Source organism: Eretmochelys imbricata, chromosome 9 (assembly GCF_965152235.1).
Source record: "Eretmochelys imbricata isolate rEreImb1 chromosome 9, rEreImb1.hap1, whole genome shotgun sequence".
In the NCBI taxonomy this organism is placed as follows: Eukaryota; Metazoa; Chordata; order Testudines; family Cheloniidae; genus Eretmochelys; species Eretmochelys imbricata.
The window spans coordinates 89,496,020-89,511,982 of NC_135580.1; the positions used below are offsets into that span (position 1 = coordinate 89,496,020).

Sequence of the window (15,963 nt, forward strand, 5' to 3'; positions counted from 1 at the left end):
ATGCATCATAAAATCTCTCCGTAGGTATCATAATTTCTACGTCTGGAGTGCAGCTGGCACGGGACAGCCTCCTCTCCCCAAATGCTGCTGAAGTCCAGCAGCTCGGCATTGCTCCAAGCGGGGGATCGCCTGGTGCGTAGAGCAGACCTGGTCACCTGGAAAGATGCGCTGAGACCATTGCACCCGTCACCGAGCAAACAGGAAGGGGACTTTCAAAATTCCCAAGGAATTTAAGGGGTGAGGCTCACACTTGGTCACCTGAGGGCTGGGCAGTAGAGTTCAAACCGATGACCGGAGAGGCGAGAACAGGCATTGTGGGACACCTGCCAGGGGGCAATTGCAGCGCTGTAATCGACCCGGGTGTCTCCACCGGCACAGCGGCCCTGTAGCCCCGGCGCAGAAAGCTCTGCAGCGCAGCAAGTGTGCAGTTTCCGCGCACTGCGTGGCTTGGCAGTGGGCACGCCTCGGGAGCTACGGCGCAGAAAGCTGCTTCCCTGCGCTGTAACTTGCTCCTGTAGACAAGGCCTCCGTCTGCCCATCCAAATACTGGTGTGACCGACCTTGCCTAGCTGGGAAGAGCTGATCCCACACAAGTCCTGTGCCAGCAGCAAAGACGCAGCCCCTGCCCTGAGAAGCTCGCAATGGAATGACAACTGTGTAAGGCGAACTTTCTAAAAAGTGCGGATGTCTCGCTTTTTTCATTTCCACAAAAAGGCAGGTTTTTGATGGTGAATTCTCTTGTATTTTAAGAAAACAAAAGATTTACTCAAGAATCAACCAGAATACATTAAGGCCCTGTCCCCTTGGGTTTGGGAGGTCCTACCACAACAACATTGAGAGTACTCAGCTTGTGGGGGGGGCGGTCTGGTGGGCCCGGTCCTTGGGGCGGGTTACAGCGGGCGGGGCAGCAGCTTTGGCCGCTCGGAGAGCTCGGCATCCTCCACCGGAGGCGCTGTCTCTTTAACACGCAGCAGGCGCGGGGCGTGAGGGAGCGAGAGGGCGAGGCACCAGGCTGCAGCGGCGCCGGGGAGGCGCTGGGTGTCGCTGTTCTTGCGGCCGCCTCCCCATCACCCCTTGCTCTCTAGCCCCGCCCGTTCCTTCCCTGCGCCGCCATTGTGGTGACCGGCTCGTCGCTCCGCACCATGGTGAGACAATCCAGCCCCATCCGCTGCTGCGCGGGCTGCTGCGCGCCCGGCACCGGGGCCCGGGTCTGCGGGCTGCCCCCCCGCGGCTCTCCCCGCGTGGAATCGGGGGGTGGGACAGGCGCAGAGGGCGGGGGGCGTCTGGGACAGGAGCCGCCCCCTTCCCGGCTCAGCTCCTAGCCGGGCCAGCCGCGAATCGCCCGAGCGGGTTCCTGGCGGGAGGCTGAGGCCGGCGAGCGAGGCCCCCGGTGGGGGTGGGGAGGGACTGTCCCGCCCGGAGCTGTCACACCGTGTCCTGGGCGCGCTCCTGTCCCTCGGTGCCCTCCTGCACCCCGCTGCTGCGGGGATAGGGCCTGGGGATTGGGGCCCAGGGCTGGGCCATGCGGAGCCCCCCCCAGCTCAGTAGGGAAGGAGGCTGGCTGGTGGAGGAGCACTAGGCTAACACACGTGGCCTTGATCCCTGGGAGGCAGGGGGGGTTGAGCGCTCTCTGTCCTGTACAGAGGCCCCCCCCGGGACATTTGGTAGCGTTGGCGTTGGAGACAGGATTTGTGGTCTTTACTGTTTGTGATGCCCACTGAACTCTGGAATGGATGCAGGTGGTTGTGTCCCACTTAGCCAAGTACTGCTGCTCCCTCCCTCTGAGGTCACAGTCAGCTCCATATTTGTCAGGCTTGGTTGCACTAGTTTAAGTGTGAGATTAAATCTGTTTAACTAAACTGGTGCAGCTTTGAATAGGGAGAAACTGGTGCAGAGTGTCCCTATGCACACAGTTGCACCAGTTTATCTCAATCTGTTTAACCTTGCCCCTTTAGTTTTGTTACCACTGATACTTCTGTGTGTAGGCAAGTACTCACAGGCTCAGGCGGCATCTGTAGGGAGGTCTCTGAATGCAACTTCTGATAGGGGAGAGTGTCTCCAATGTCTTCCCTTTATCTTTTCACCCTCAGTCGTCCCACAAGACCTTCAAGATCAAGCGATTCCTTGCCAAGAAGCAAAAACAGAACCGGCCCATCCCACAGTGGATACGCATGAAAACTGGCAATAAGATCAGGTAGAAACAGCTATTGCTTTCTGAGAGGTCACAGCTTGCTGCCACACCTGATCAAAAAATATATATAGACCATGTCTGCATTACACACTTCTGCTGGCACAGATAGCTGTGTGTTGCTTGGGAATGGGAAGATCTGTTACTGACACAGATGTACTGACCAAAGCCCCTAGTTATACAAGCTCCATTTACGTTATGAGTAGTGGCAGGTGGATCGAAGAGTCTTGTACTCATGGATGCGTTGTGAGGAAAAACCATCTGTGATTACCCTCGGCATCCATCCCTTGTTCTTGGAATACAGTGTCTGGGGAATCTTACTACTAAAGAATTTCCTTCATTGAAGGTCTGCGTATGGTGATAGGCTAATACATAACATTTAGAGGATTTGTAACCACAAATCATTACCAGAATGCATATGTAGACTGAAATACTGTACTTGATTTTGTCCACGTTTATTGCATGTTGGTACTTGCTTGTGCTAGATTATAAATAAGGATACATTTTAGTCAAGGAGGTCACGTCAGTCACAGATTCCATGACATTTACCAGTTTCACCAGACATCTGTGACTTCTTCAGCTGGAGCCGGGATTGTGTGTCCCTCTCCTATGGCTGCTGTTGGAGTCAGGACTGTGCGAATGTGTGTGCACACGCACACCCCGCGGCTTCGGCTGGGGCCATGCGCACTCCACCACCCCCTGCAGCTGGAGCTGGGGCTGTGTGCTGCCCCGATTCCCCCAATGGCTGTGGCTACTGGAGCCAGGTTTGTGAGCCCCCCAGCCCTGTGGGGAGCTCCCCCCCCATCCAGTTATTTTTTAGTAAAGTCACAGGTCATGGGCTCCTGTGAATTTTTGTTCAAATTCACGGTCATAGGATTTAAAAAATCATAAATTTCATGATTTCAGCTATTTAAATCTGAAATTTGACAGTGTTGTAATTGTAGGGGTCCTGATCCAAAAAGGAGTTGTGGGGGAGGGAGGTTGCGGTTCTGCTACCCTTACTTCTGCGCTGTTGCTGGTAGTGGCACTGTCTTCAGAGCTGGGCAGCTGGAGAGCGGCAGTTGAAGGCAGAGCAGCGCCAGCAGCAATGCAGAAGTAAGGATGGCGTGGTATGGCATGGCATTGCCACCCTTACTTCTGTACTGCTGCTTGCAGAGCTGGGGCCTCAGTCAGCAACCGCCACTCTCTGGCCGCCCATCTCTGAAAGCAGCCGTGCAGATGGGTGGCATGGCATGGTATTGCCACTGTTATTTCTGCGCTGCTGCTGGCTGGGCGCTGCCTTCAGAGCTGGGCGCCTGGCCACCCGCCACCGCTCTCTGGCCACCCAGCTCTGAAGGCAGCGCAGAATTAAGGGCGGCCCCCCTAAAATTGCCCATAACCTCGCCGTGACTTTTACTAAAAATAACTGTGACAAAATCTTAACCTTTATTATAAATAAAACTTAAACTACAACAACACTTGGTGGGTATTTCTTAAAGTGCCTTAGGTTTATTTGTATTGTCAACTGCTGCAGGTGAAGTACAGAGCTCTTGCAGGAAAAACTCCCTTCAGTTCATTTGTATATGTATATTTCTTTATTTTACTTTTATTTTTTCCACTGCTGGATCCCCTTTTTTCTCTGAGTGAGTGTAGCTAGTGGTTAAAGTAGGAGGCTGGGAGTCAGGATTGCTAGGTTCTATTGTTGTCACTACAGCTAATTTGCTCTCTGTTTTTAGGAAATTCATTTTGCTCTGTGCCTCGGTTTACCCATTTGTAAAAGGGGGATGATACCTATCTAGCTGTGTTCTAGGCATATTGAGCATTAGTATTACTAATGTGCATAATTTTAATTATTTTTGTCTTCCAACACTTAATGCACCAAAAGCAAGAGTTTTCTGCCCAAAGTATTTGATAAAGCAGGCTGCAATTACAGTGCTTCATTCTGTGGGAGTACTGCCATTTTCCTGCTGAGAGTAACTCTGTTAATATTGCCTTTGATTTCACCTATGCATTGGTGAAACCACTAATCATTAACACGTACAAGTATGACATTTATAATCTTCAATTATGCAGGTTTTGAATGAATGCTTTAGTGGATTTCCCTGGGAAAGTGCTTTTCCATGCTGCAATGCACTGCTCTTGTGTTCTCGGATTCCACTTCTGTTGGGAATGTGAATGTTTTCTTCTGGTAAAAATGGTACTTGTGGTGATGTTTTAAGAGCTAGCCAGTTCTTTACTGCCAGCACTTGAACTCATGAATTCTAGGCTATCTGTGACTGTCTTCTCTTCTAAAAGTGGCACAGTGTATGTCCATGCTCAGTGCTGCTGTCTCTAGGTAAGTTTGCTTCTGGGAACTTACCTTTTTTTAAAGCTGCTGATATTATTACACCAATATGGGTTCATATACCTAGTGAAAAAGGAAAGCAAGTACCTATGGAAAATAGTTTTAAAAAGAATATGAAGTAATTTTCTTTTACCATAATTAATTGACAAATTCCCAACTAAACCTTTACAAGAGATTCCAGCTCCTTACTAGTGGGTTCATTCTGACTGTTATTGTGGTCTGTGTTACAGACTGTCAAGTGTGCTTTGCTTATTAAGTGGTGCTGCTTTTGTTTTAGGTACAACTCCAAAAGGAGACATTGGAGAAGGACCAAGCTGGGCTTGTAAAGAGCTGCTCTAATGGGAACTCTAATGACACATGCGTCTCTCCTGTCCCAAGTCCTGAAATACACAATTGCTACAAAAACCATCACTGACCCATTTTGGAGTGTTGAATCTTGTTGTTCTTCCCTCTCTCGCCCCGCACCCCTAAAAACAAAACCATACCAAACTGTAGTCTTGAAAGATAACTTTAATAGACTCTTTGGAATATTATAACTGAAAAATGAAGACTCTGTTCAATTAGTGTTCTTTATTTCTGTGCTCAAATATATTGACTTAATTTGTATTGCCAGTTTGCAGGTTTGTTAATAAATATGAGCATTATTGATCCTTTGAATGAATGCTTCTGGCTGAATTTATTACATGCATTTCTTGAGACGGGTGGGTAATCTGGAGAATAAAGACTGAAATTAATGTGAGCATTTACCAGTGTGTGAGAAAAGATCCTGCCATCCCAGTCTCTTATCTGTACTATTTGAAACAAGTAGACCAAACTAGTATCTCCCTTTTGTACCCTTTTGCCATAATTACACCTTAACAACCGAAGTTGGGATGCAATTTAGAAATATGAACTTGCCCTTACTTAAAAGAAAATGTCAATCTCTACTGAGAAAGAGAGGTGGCTGAACTAGTAAGGGTCACACTCATGTAGAATGTGCAAAGGACTCTACATGAATAAGTAAAATAATCAAACCCTTCTAAAGCAAACTGGAAAATCCCAAGTTACCAGGACATGCCATCCTGTATTGTCTTAGTGCTCATAAATTGCTGTATTCATCTTATCTATGACATCTTGCTACTATTTAACAGTCTGCCCAGTCGGTTTGCTTTATTCTGATAACCCTTTTGTACACCAAGGGCCAGATTTTTCAGAGATATTTAAGCACCTGTCTGCATCTTCAGATTCCTAAGTATCTTTAAAAATCTGGTCTCAAGTTCTTTTGCAGTGACTGGGATGTTGTATATTCTCCAAAATCACAAGCAATGTATATTGGGAAAATGAAGTGTAGCGCAATCCACATGCACTGGCCACTTCTTCACATTCAGCTGTGGTGCACAAATTGTTTTATGTTGCAGATCCAAAAGTGATGCATTAGGAAAACCTTGCCCAGTCAATTTATTATTCTCAAATAGCCAGATTTAATTTTGGAAACTTGCATTTGGATAGCCACACAAGATTTTGAAGGGGTATAAAAAGTCAGAGATGTTGGGGATGACTGGAGGTGAAAATCTTTCCAGTTAGGGTTTTAAGTGACATCTAAACACTGAAGACTATCTCCTCTTCCCACTTCTGATCAGTTATCAGCACAACTGAATGATTAATGCTTCTAGTTACAACATAGTAAAAAAAAGATTGCTCTGTGGAGGTGGGGAGGAATAGAGTTTGGGAATATAATTGGTTGAGTCATCAGTAATACCTGCATTCTGCAGTAGTGACCCGTAACTAGATGATGATGCAATTACATGGCACCTTGCATGCAGAGAGGGAAGATGTACAAAGATCTTTCTGGGAGGGACTGAAACACAGTTCCAAAGCAAGGTGATTTGCTCAAGATCACACTGAGTGGGTGTCAGGGGGAACTGAGCCCTGTCTTGATCCCCTGCTCTCCACCATGTTGGGTCTGGTGTATACATTCTGGTTACCTGAAAATAACTCTCGTTTTACTTCTGTGCACAGATGTGGCGGAGACCAAGCTCTCTTGGTGCTGAATGGAGCAGAGGAGTGAGCTGCAATTGCTGTCCCTTCTAAGGGAGTTTAGTTGAAACGCAGTTCCCTGGTGGCAGCACACCACATCCTGGGGAAGCTCTAAGCCTTTATCACCAGGCCCTGCGGGACCAGCAGAGAGACTGTCAATTTTTAAGAAGATAAATAGGTGGAGCTGATCTTTTTACTGGCGTTCATAGTAAGGCAGTGAAGGTGCAGCATGTGCTGAGCTAGATCACATACTTTACTTACGGCAGCTTGTTGGGCCTTGCACAATTACCTCTCTCTCCAAAGGCATTTTGGAAATCCTAGTTACCAAAGGCAAGTGAGGCTAGTGCAGCATTTCTCAATTGTGGCCACCATGGTTGCATGCAGCCACCTGGGGCTTTTTGTGTGGCCACAGCCTCCTGGGTCGTGACTGCGGGGGGGGCAAAGCAGTGTTAAACATACAAATAGCACTTTTCACAGAAACAGACTTACTAGCTAGCAAATCTTTTTTTAAAAAAATAAAAAAGCCAAAGAAACAACAAAAAAGACAAGAACGTTGTGACAAAGTTCCTACTACCTTGCGCTTATTGGCGAATTTGCTCGCCTTGGAGTTTCACAGCAGCCCTCAGTTTGGCTGTTTTCATGAATGCACAGTCCAGGTCAACTCCTCCTGTGTCTGACCAAGAGTTGGGAGGTTTCGGGGGAACCCGGGCCCGCCCTCTACTCCGGGTTCCAGCCCAGGGCCTTGTGGAATGCAGCTGTGTAGAGTGCCTCCTGAAACAGCTGTGCAACACTAACAATTCCCTGGGTTACTTCCCCATGGCCTCCTCCCAACACCTTCTTTATACTCACCATAGGACTTTCCTCCTTGTGTCTGATAATGCTCGTACTCCTCAGTCCTCCAACAGTCCATGTTCTCACTCTCAGCTCCTAGCACCTCTTGCTCCCAACTCCTTACACATGCACCACAAACTGAAATGAGCTCCTTTTTAAACCCAGGTGCCCCGATTAGCCTGCCTTAATTGATTCTAGCTGCTTCTTGATCGGCTGCAGGTGTTCTAATCAGCCTGTCATCTTAATTGTCTCCAGAAGGTTCTGGAACCTTCCCTGTTACCTTACCCAGGGAAAGGGGACCTACTTAACCTGGGGCTAATATATCTGCCTTCTATTACTCTCCTGTAGCCATCTGGCCCGACCCTGTCACAACATACAAAGAGCATTATTTAGTAACAAATAGAGACAAAATTGTACATTATTTGTATTGAGTACAATACAAGCCTACATAAAAAATTACAGGGATTTGGACGTGTCTGTGTACATATTGATTTGTTTTGCCTAAAGTTAATTAAGTATTTTAGGAAAAATTGTCAGGGTGGCCACCGGTAAGAGTTGGTGGCTGCACTCTGAGGCCACCAAAAAATGTCTAGTGAGACCCCTTGGGCAAGTGTTCAGTAACAGGGTTAGGACACATCAGTAATATCTGATCTTCCAGCAGCCCTTCCTGGGGATGTGTAATAGAAGTCTAATTTCTGCATCATTGAGCGGGGAGGATAAGTCTGCAACAGAAGATGAGCACAAAGCATTAATAAAGATGATTTAAATGCTTCAAATCTAACTGGAGATCGCATGCTGCAAGTAGTCTCAGTCCAATTTTTTTAAAAGGAGCTTTCTCATGCTCAGAGGTCCTCCAGGAGCCCTGTGTCTGAAAGCTTGATCCACCGGAATCTCTTATAAGTTTTCCTTGTGTTTTGTTTTGTTTTGTTTTTTTAATCCAAAAGTTTTTGTGAATCTTGAATTTTTTCTCTCTCCACAAGTACAACCACTGAGGAGACCTGCTGTTTGAGGCTGCAGGCGTTTAGAAGATACAGCACTGAGGAAGGCTGAAAACCAACCCTGTTAGATCCATCAGTCTCACCCCTCTCCTTTCTTGTTTGCTTCCTTTCCTTAACCTGGGCAGGAGGGATCAAAGCAATTATACCTACCAGGATAGGCTGCTGACAAAGTTGCTCCCCATCATGAGGGTCAGGGCTGGGATGAAACCAGTCACTAGACAATCCTTTCAGAATGTATTCGTGGCAATGCTGGTCCAGGCAATCAGTTAAACTGATGCTTTGTTGTACAGCTATTATTAGATAATTGTCTAGATAATACTTAGTCCTGCCCTCAGTGGGGGGACTGGACTGGACTGGTCCCTTCCAATTCTATGATTCTACTACTGTTATTGTGCTATTTTATTCAGACAGTGGCAACTTCCAGCAGGGAGCTGCTTTTTCCTTGGGAAAATAACTCTTATAATTGTTTTTAAAACATTTCCCCACCGAATCTTCCTTTTGATTCAAACCCTACCTTAAAGGGACAATGTCCAGACATATTTAGGTCCAAACTGGGGTTTGGTGAAAACAAGCTTGCACAGAATCTTGGCTAACAGGGCTATTTCTGTATTTTAAATGATTATTATTTCAGTGGCCGCTTGCTTTTTTCTCTTTTCAGTTAGATTGAAAGCTCTTAGGGACAGGGACTGCCAGTTTATACCAAGCCTAACCCAATGGGGTTCTGGTCCAGGACTGAGGCTCTTCTGCATATAGCAACATAAATCATAGCTCAGTTAAATAAGTGTCCCTCCGCAGCCCTGGGAACCCAGACTTTGCAAAAATGCGCTAATGCACAAGAACCAGGAAATCAGGGCTGAGGTTTTCAAGGATGCTCAAGGAATTTGGATGCCTAAGTCCCACTAATTGTAATGGAAATCAGGTGTCCAAGTCCCCTAGGCAACTTTGGAAGTCTTTGCCTAAGTGGAGTAGGAACTGAGCACTCTGTTCCCATTATCTGTGCCGAGTGAAATGCAGAGTAAATTAGACTAGTCGGGTTTAGTAGTCAAAGGCACTGTTGATAAAATACGTGGGGGTATTTTGTTTTATAAATATTTTTTAATGTGACTCTTCCTCTGTAGGTATAAAAACGTGCAGCTGAGGCGAGAGGGCATGGGATTGCTAGCTGTGACGTGGGATTCTGCACTGTAAACAATGGGAATGGGGGTATTGTAAGTTGAACGAGTTTCTTCTTCTCAGGAACTTGTAATTATAGCATCAGTTTAAAGGCTCAACTGTGGTGGCATGTAGTAATATCACTGATAGTAAATGGGTCCATGTTCTTGCTCCCTTTGAAGTCAATGGCTAGCTCTCTGGGAGCAGAATCGAGGCTCAGACCAATGAAAAAATGGGAAAACCCCATGCCTTCAGGTTTTTCTGTTAGCTGCAGGAGAGAGACCCTGTGCTAGAAATCATTTAATTTGATTTTCAGTCAGTTTTGGACTAACTTTTTCAATTGTCATTTGCGTTTCAGTATTTAATACAGGGGTCACAAACACGCTGGCTGTCCTGTGGCCCACCATAGGAGCCAAGCTCCCTTCTGACCACATAAGGAATAGTTACAGGTGTTTATATTTTATTAAAACCCCTCTTCACATTATAGTTTTTAAAAAGTTAATACATTTTAATATTAATTAATTAAAGTCTTCCTTAGCAGAGACTTTTAGTAGCATACTATATTACTCTTCATTTTTTTCATTTTTGACTATACTTTTGTATCGTTGTATGAAAAGGTTTCAGTGATGCGGCCCTCGGGCCAATGTACTGGTCCTCGTGTGGCCCTCGCGGGGATTTGAGTTTGAGATCCCTGATTTAATATAAATAAAATCTAGTTCTGCTGTGAAAAGGGATTATGGAAAAGTGGCGCCTTCTTAGGGCTGGTGTATACAGAGTATTCATACTGATTTAACTAGATCAGTTTAGAACCAGTTCTAGTTAGATCCGTGCAGCCCCCCAGCGTGGACACAGTTATATTGCTATAAAGGCATTTTCTCCTGGTATAATTTATTCCCCTGTACTATATCTTTGTTTCTAAACCAATGGAGTTAAAGCAGTACAAAAAAGCCACTGAATAGATCAGGCCTTACTTAAATAAATCCATTTTCAGTGTCAGTTACGTATCCTAACTGCTGAACTACCTCTTTATGTTTATTAACCCTGCAGTCCCAAGTCAACTAGGAGTCAGCTGGATTCTATCTCACATCATCAGTTGTTTACATAGTCCTGGTCAGTTACAGTGGTGCAATCTCACTGAAGTCTATAGCCCAGGTATCACCGCGGGCCTAATTTGGCCTGCAGCATCTTTATTACTGGTGATGATGCGCAGCAAGGAAAGAAACTAGCTTGAGTCTCAGAGCCCCTCTTATATTTCCAGGGCTGGTAGTTAGAGGGAAAACATCATTTTCCCTTATAAATGGAGTCTAGAGAAGATGAGCATGAAACTCCAGAAGGCCATTTTACAGTCATTTCTCAAAGCAGACCCACACAATAAATAAATGGGACAGTTAAAAAAGATCTGATTCTGTGTGAAACCGAGGCTGGGGCAGCTGTTCATTTCAGGACACTCTGAGGCCACCCCAAAACTTAAAACAAGTTGGGCAAAGTTCCATTTTTCTGATAAATAACATACACTTCAGACGGGTGAGTAGAATCGGATTTACCTTTTTAATACTTACAAATCTGAGCAGTGATACATTAGAAAGAGGGATTAGTAACCACTCCCTTCTTTGTCTCTCTGGAGTGTGACTTCACCGCATGCCGCTGTACGTTAGTTTGTTTGTTGTTCTTATCTATGTACTCTTTCCATTTCTCAGAACAATGTGTCACCAGCTCCTCCTTCCTTTAGGAATCTGATCTAAGTTCCTTTCCTCTGCATGGAACCCACCTACACTAACTTCCGCCTAATCTGGCCCCCTTTCCCTTCCATCCAGGGCTCCGTTTATTAGTTTAAAATCTTCTAACCCAGGTGCAGAGAAGATGTCTAGCGCCCGACCTTTTCTCCACGTTCTGTCCGTCCTTTGGAAGTGCCAGAGCTGCTTAAACAAGCTGCTCCTCCTCACTCCACCATTTTCTCCGTGCTCCACCACCCGAGTCAAATTGGGAACTTAAGCTTTTATTTGACCCAGCAAATAGCTTCTAGGAAAAGAAATGCGCATGATACTTTCCAGGGCATTTTGAAGGCACATGTAGTTTAGTGGCATTACCTGTTTTCTGTATTTTTTCCTCCGTGTTCTTCCTTAGCAGAGACATTTAATGAAAAGAGGATTTTTGTTTTTGGAGTTTCAGCGGCTGCTTATTCCCCACCTGAAGTCCAAATCCTCTGTGACATCTCACTGTGGAATGTGGAATGACACGCTGCTAGCTGTCTGTCCAAGGCCCTCCGAGCACCCTGCAGACAACAATCACTCTAATCTTACACCCTCACTGTGAAGTAGGGACGGGGCATTATCCTCATTTGGAAAAGAAGAAACTGAGGCACAGAGAGATGAAGTGCCTTGACCAAAGTCATGTGAAAAGCCTTTTGCATAGCCAGAAATAGACTCCAAGTTCTCCATCCAGTCCTGTGCTTTAACCACAAGGCTCCACTTCCTCTGTCACTCCATCCTGTGACTTGTGCCTTTGGGTAGAGAGACACTAAGCAGCGAGAGCAGAAGAACTAAAGGTAAACTAGCACCTCTCGCCATACTGCTGTTCTCAGTTACAGCACTGGAGCAGGCAGGGAAACAATGTAAACGAAGCAGAGGAACCTGCTTATCCCGATGCTCTGCTTCTAGGACGGTGCCCTGGCCAACTATGCAAAACCTGAGTAAAGGGGCCTGTGCGGGGCACTTGCATGAGGGCTGGGGTTGGCAGGCTGCACTTCTGGGTCTCCATTCATGCTGGAGAGGTTCAGCAGCAGGAGAAATGTTTCGGTAAGAGACTTCCCTTGTACAAGCAGAATAGTTACTGCAGGGCAAATCCTGCCCCCCAGCTATGCGTGCACAATTGCTAAACAGTGGCCTGCCAGGAGAGTGGCGCACAAATATCTATGGGCAAGACCCAAGCCTGCGCAGGTTTTCAGAAGCCTTAGCCAATGGCTCTTGAGTAATCTCAGTGCACCAGCGGCCATTGGTTAGTCCAGGCTCAGCAAGTCTCCTGTACCAACCCTTGCCACCCAACTGCAGCCCCCTGCTCTCCTTCGCCGCTCCCCAGCCCCAACCAAGCTGCTCTTTAAAACTAGTTCACAGACAACATCAAGCTGAGTCTTAGCCACAAAAGACAATTTAAAGGTTTTGGAAGAATGAAAGTGCCTGTCTGTACATGCTCCTGAAGGATGGCAGTCTGGTGAACACCTGGATCCTCTGTTCAGCACCAGAGCCACCAGCCCCTCTGGACAACTTGCAGTTGTTGTTGGTGTTCCACACCGCAAGCTGGGCCAAGTCTTCCTCTAAAGCCCCTGACAGCTCCTTCAGCTCCCTGGAGGCATCTGCTTTCAGGTACTGCCAGGCTTTGTGGCCGCTGTGGTCCCGCAGGCTCGTGTTGGCACCGTAGGCTCCCACCAACACCTTGATGACCATCTCGTGTCCCTGCAGGGCAGCCAGATGCAGGGGGGTCAGCCCACCACTGGCCGTGGGAATGTTGACATCTGCATGGTAGCCGTTCTTCTCTGCACAGGTGATCACCTCGATCAGGGACTCATGGCGGCCATGCTTGGCCAGCCAGTGGAGGGCAGTGAACCCTGTCACAAAATCTCTCCTGTTCAGCAAGCTGGGATCCACGTCGAGCAACCTTATGATGCTCTCAGGGTCCCCCTGGGCCACAGTCAGCATCCACTCATGCTCGAGGGGGTCTAGGGCTAAGGACAAGTCCTCAGGGCTCTGTTCCAACCTCTGCTCCAGCTCTTGGTGCATCCCCACAGCAGGGCTGCTGCTGCTGGCTATCTTCTGAGCAGCTGCAAGCCACATGGCTCCCTCGGCTCCACTGCTCTGCAGCAGGACCTCCTTCAGGCCTCTCCGCCGCATGCTGCCCCGGCCTATGGAGAGCCTGGCTGCATCAGAGCTCACATCCCAGTTACCAGAACCTCTACTACTCCGGCCCAGGTTCCTGATCAGGTCCTTCTTGCGTGATGGGCGGAGATTCACATTCCCCGCTGCTGCTGAGGAGGATGATAATGCCAGGACTGTGGGGTTGGGTGCCTGGCTGTCAATAAGTGCTTCTGCTTGAGACAGGGAGGCCTCTGGCAACACATGTGGCTCAGTGTCCTTTGGTACCTCCAGACTCTCTTCCCTCTGCATCCTGGCCATGAGGTCTTCTGCAGGCTTCGCCATCCCCAAGATCTGCTCCCCCCGAGACATCCGTCTCCCTTTAAGGCATGGTCGAGGCTCTCTGTGCTGCTGGGGTGTGGAGAAGTGGTTCCCTGTCCCGTTGAGACTCTGACTCCAGGCTCCCCTCTAGAGCTCTCCGGCTGCAGAGCTTCCTGAGTCTGCCTTAGAAATGTTGCAAAGAGGAACCAGCATTTAGTTTCTGTGCTCAGGGGGAAGGCACTTGTTGTGAAATAAGTTACAAGCAGCAGCAGATTCTGGGCTGCAGGCAGCACACCCTTCAGCTGATCACTGATTTTCAAAGACTTCACTGTCTGCCATTTATTTACCGAGGGACGCTAGAGCAATTTCCCCTCCACTCCCAGCCCCTCCTCTCCAAACTACCTGCTCCCTGGTTCTTAAGATTCAATAAATCCCCAGACGGGCGCTGTGTTTTCTCTCCTCTCCAGATTTTGGTGGCTTGTATGATAACATAGCTACATGACAACCCACTGGCCAGCTGGATCTGCAGATCTGGGACCCGTTTGACTTCCTCCTTCCTACACACAAATCAGTGGTAACAGCAACCAAAAAAAAAAAAAAAAAGAGCTCAGTCCATTCAAGCTGAAAGCAGGCAGTGAGTTTTTCACCGGAACGGCTGCCACTTACCTTTCTAATTACTCCTGTGCTGGGTGGGGAAATAGAGCTCTGGGTGGGCGGTATTCCCAACCTGCCTCTCGCTGGGCACTTTGATGGCTGCTGCCAGCAGCAGGGCCCCTCCTCCTCTGCCCGTGGGTTCTCGACGCCTCTCCAGACGCACCAGCCTGCTCCTTGCCGAGTTCCTTTGTGTGAAGGTTGCCACTGGTAAGTTTTGCTGCATAGTAAAAGCTGTTGCAGGACCTTTGTCCTCCTTTTTGACTGAGACAGATTAAGCTGCTGCACGTGATTTTTCATTTCTGCTGCGGGCCTGGCATTAGCCTTGGCCATTGGTGATGTGAAACCGAATGCACCCACTTCCCAGAGAGCAGAAAAACACGCACTGGCCACAGCCCTAAAGCCTTCAGCCTGTGAAGGCACCACTGTGGGCCCCAAAAGAAGGGTTGCAAGTAAAACCAGTTGGGCCAGGCACTTTAAGGGATTCACCTCGAGCATAAACAGCCGGATGGTGCAATATCTCTGGAGTTAGCAATGCACAGGAATGAAAGTGAGAGAAGTGTGCGTTTGCAAGAGCTAGAGGTAACTGTAGGTCAGAAGGGGCTAGGCTAATCTACAGGCTGAATATTTCTAGGAGGTGCTGAGCAGCTTCTAAATGGGGATGTCTTCGTTCTTCCATTGAAAGAGACTCTAAAAATCAATGCGAGGCAGCTACTTCCCCTCCCATGGAAACTCCCTGTGATGAAGTGTGGTGTGCTGTGTGTGTGTGTGTGTGTGTGTGTGTGTGTGTGTGTGTGAGAGAGAGTGACAGAGAAAGATTGACTGACTGCCATCTGCGGGATGGAATCAGAACTGCCTGACTAGCAGCTAATGGAGATTCTTCTAACTCAAGTCCTAGTGGCTTGTGCTTTTGGAGCAGCAGGACCTGAGTCCTATTTCTTTCGTTGTCTTGAAGTTCTGACTGGCACTCTGTGCAGCAAAGCGACACCCCCAGCTATAAACGCGCACACGCGAAAAGATCACAAGAAATTCAGAGGGCTGCAGCTTCCATTTTAAGTCCCCCAGCAATCCAAACCATATAATCGGGGGGACAGTTAATTTGCCTCCTTATTAAGCAGACCTTGAATGTGGCCAACAGTGTCCCATTGGCAGTAACCTCTCATCCTCCCCCAGGGGCTAGAAGTGCTGGCAGCCATGCACGCGCCAGAGAGCTGTCACTGCTCCTTTTAATTCCAGATTAACGCAGAGCTGGATAAAAAGAAAAGGAGGACTTGTGGCACCTTGGAGACTAACCAATTTATTTGAGCATAAGCTTTCGTGAGCTACAGCTCACTTAAGCTTATGCTCAAATAAATTGGTTAGTCTCTAAGGTGCCACAAGTCCTCCTTTTCTTTTTGCGAATACAGACTAACACGGCTGTTACTCTGAAACCTGTCATTATGCAAGGTAGAGCTGGATGTACACCATCAGCAGCGTCAGGCTGCTGGCTCTTGCCTCAGAGCCTGCCATACACAATGAGACCAGGCTGTGGCACACTCATGCTGCTCTCAGACAGTCCAGGAGTCAGCTAACTTCTGGAAGGTCAAAGCTAACAACAGAACAGGGGAAACTTCTCTCTGGCGCCCTGGTGAAATCATG

The 15,963-nt window shown here is 47.6% G+C and overlaps 2 protein-coding genes and 1 non-coding gene across 3 annotated transcripts; 2 read left to right on the plus strand and 1 right to left on the minus strand.

Moving 5' to 3' along the window:
- The first annotated feature begins 987 nt into the window (after positions 1 to 987).
- On the plus strand, positions 988 to 5,168 carry RPL39 (ribosomal protein L39). The gene is made up of 3 exons (XM_077826640.1): positions 988 to 1,145; positions 2,091 to 2,194; positions 4,789 to 5,168. The coding sequence occupies exons 1-3, from the start codon at positions 1,143 to 1,145 to the stop codon at positions 4,835 to 4,837; spliced, it is 156 nt and encodes a 51-aa protein (XP_077682766.1). The 5' UTR covers positions 988 to 1,142; the 3' UTR covers positions 4,838 to 5,168.
- Positions 4,081 to 4,212, plus strand: LOC144270706 (small nucleolar RNA SNORA69). The gene has a single exon (XR_013347212.1). It is a non-coding gene; the product is annotated as a small nucleolar RNA SNORA69 (small nucleolar RNA).
- A 5,955-nt stretch (positions 5,169 to 11,123) lies between the features above and the next one.
- On the minus strand, positions 11,124 to 14,304 carry SOWAHD (sosondowah ankyrin repeat domain family member D). Its single transcript, XM_077826527.1, has one exon. It carries the CDS (start codon positions 13,723 to 13,725, stop codon positions 12,655 to 12,657), a length of 1,071 nt encoding a protein of 356 aa, XP_077682653.1. The 5' UTR covers positions 13,726 to 14,304; the 3' UTR covers positions 11,124 to 12,654.
- Between the last annotated feature and the right edge of the window lie 1,659 nt (positions 14,305 to 15,963).

Coding starts and splice junctions, on each gene's coding strand:
- RPL39 (XM_077826640.1), top strand. Junction 2,195..4,788: donor AAAACTGGCAATAAGATCAG/GTAGAAACAGCT, acceptor CTTTTGTTTTAG/GTACAACTCCAAAAGGAGAC.
- SOWAHD (XM_077826527.1), bottom strand. CDS start 13,725: ATGTCTCGGGGGGAGCAGATCTTGGGGATGGCGAAGCCTGCAGAAGAC.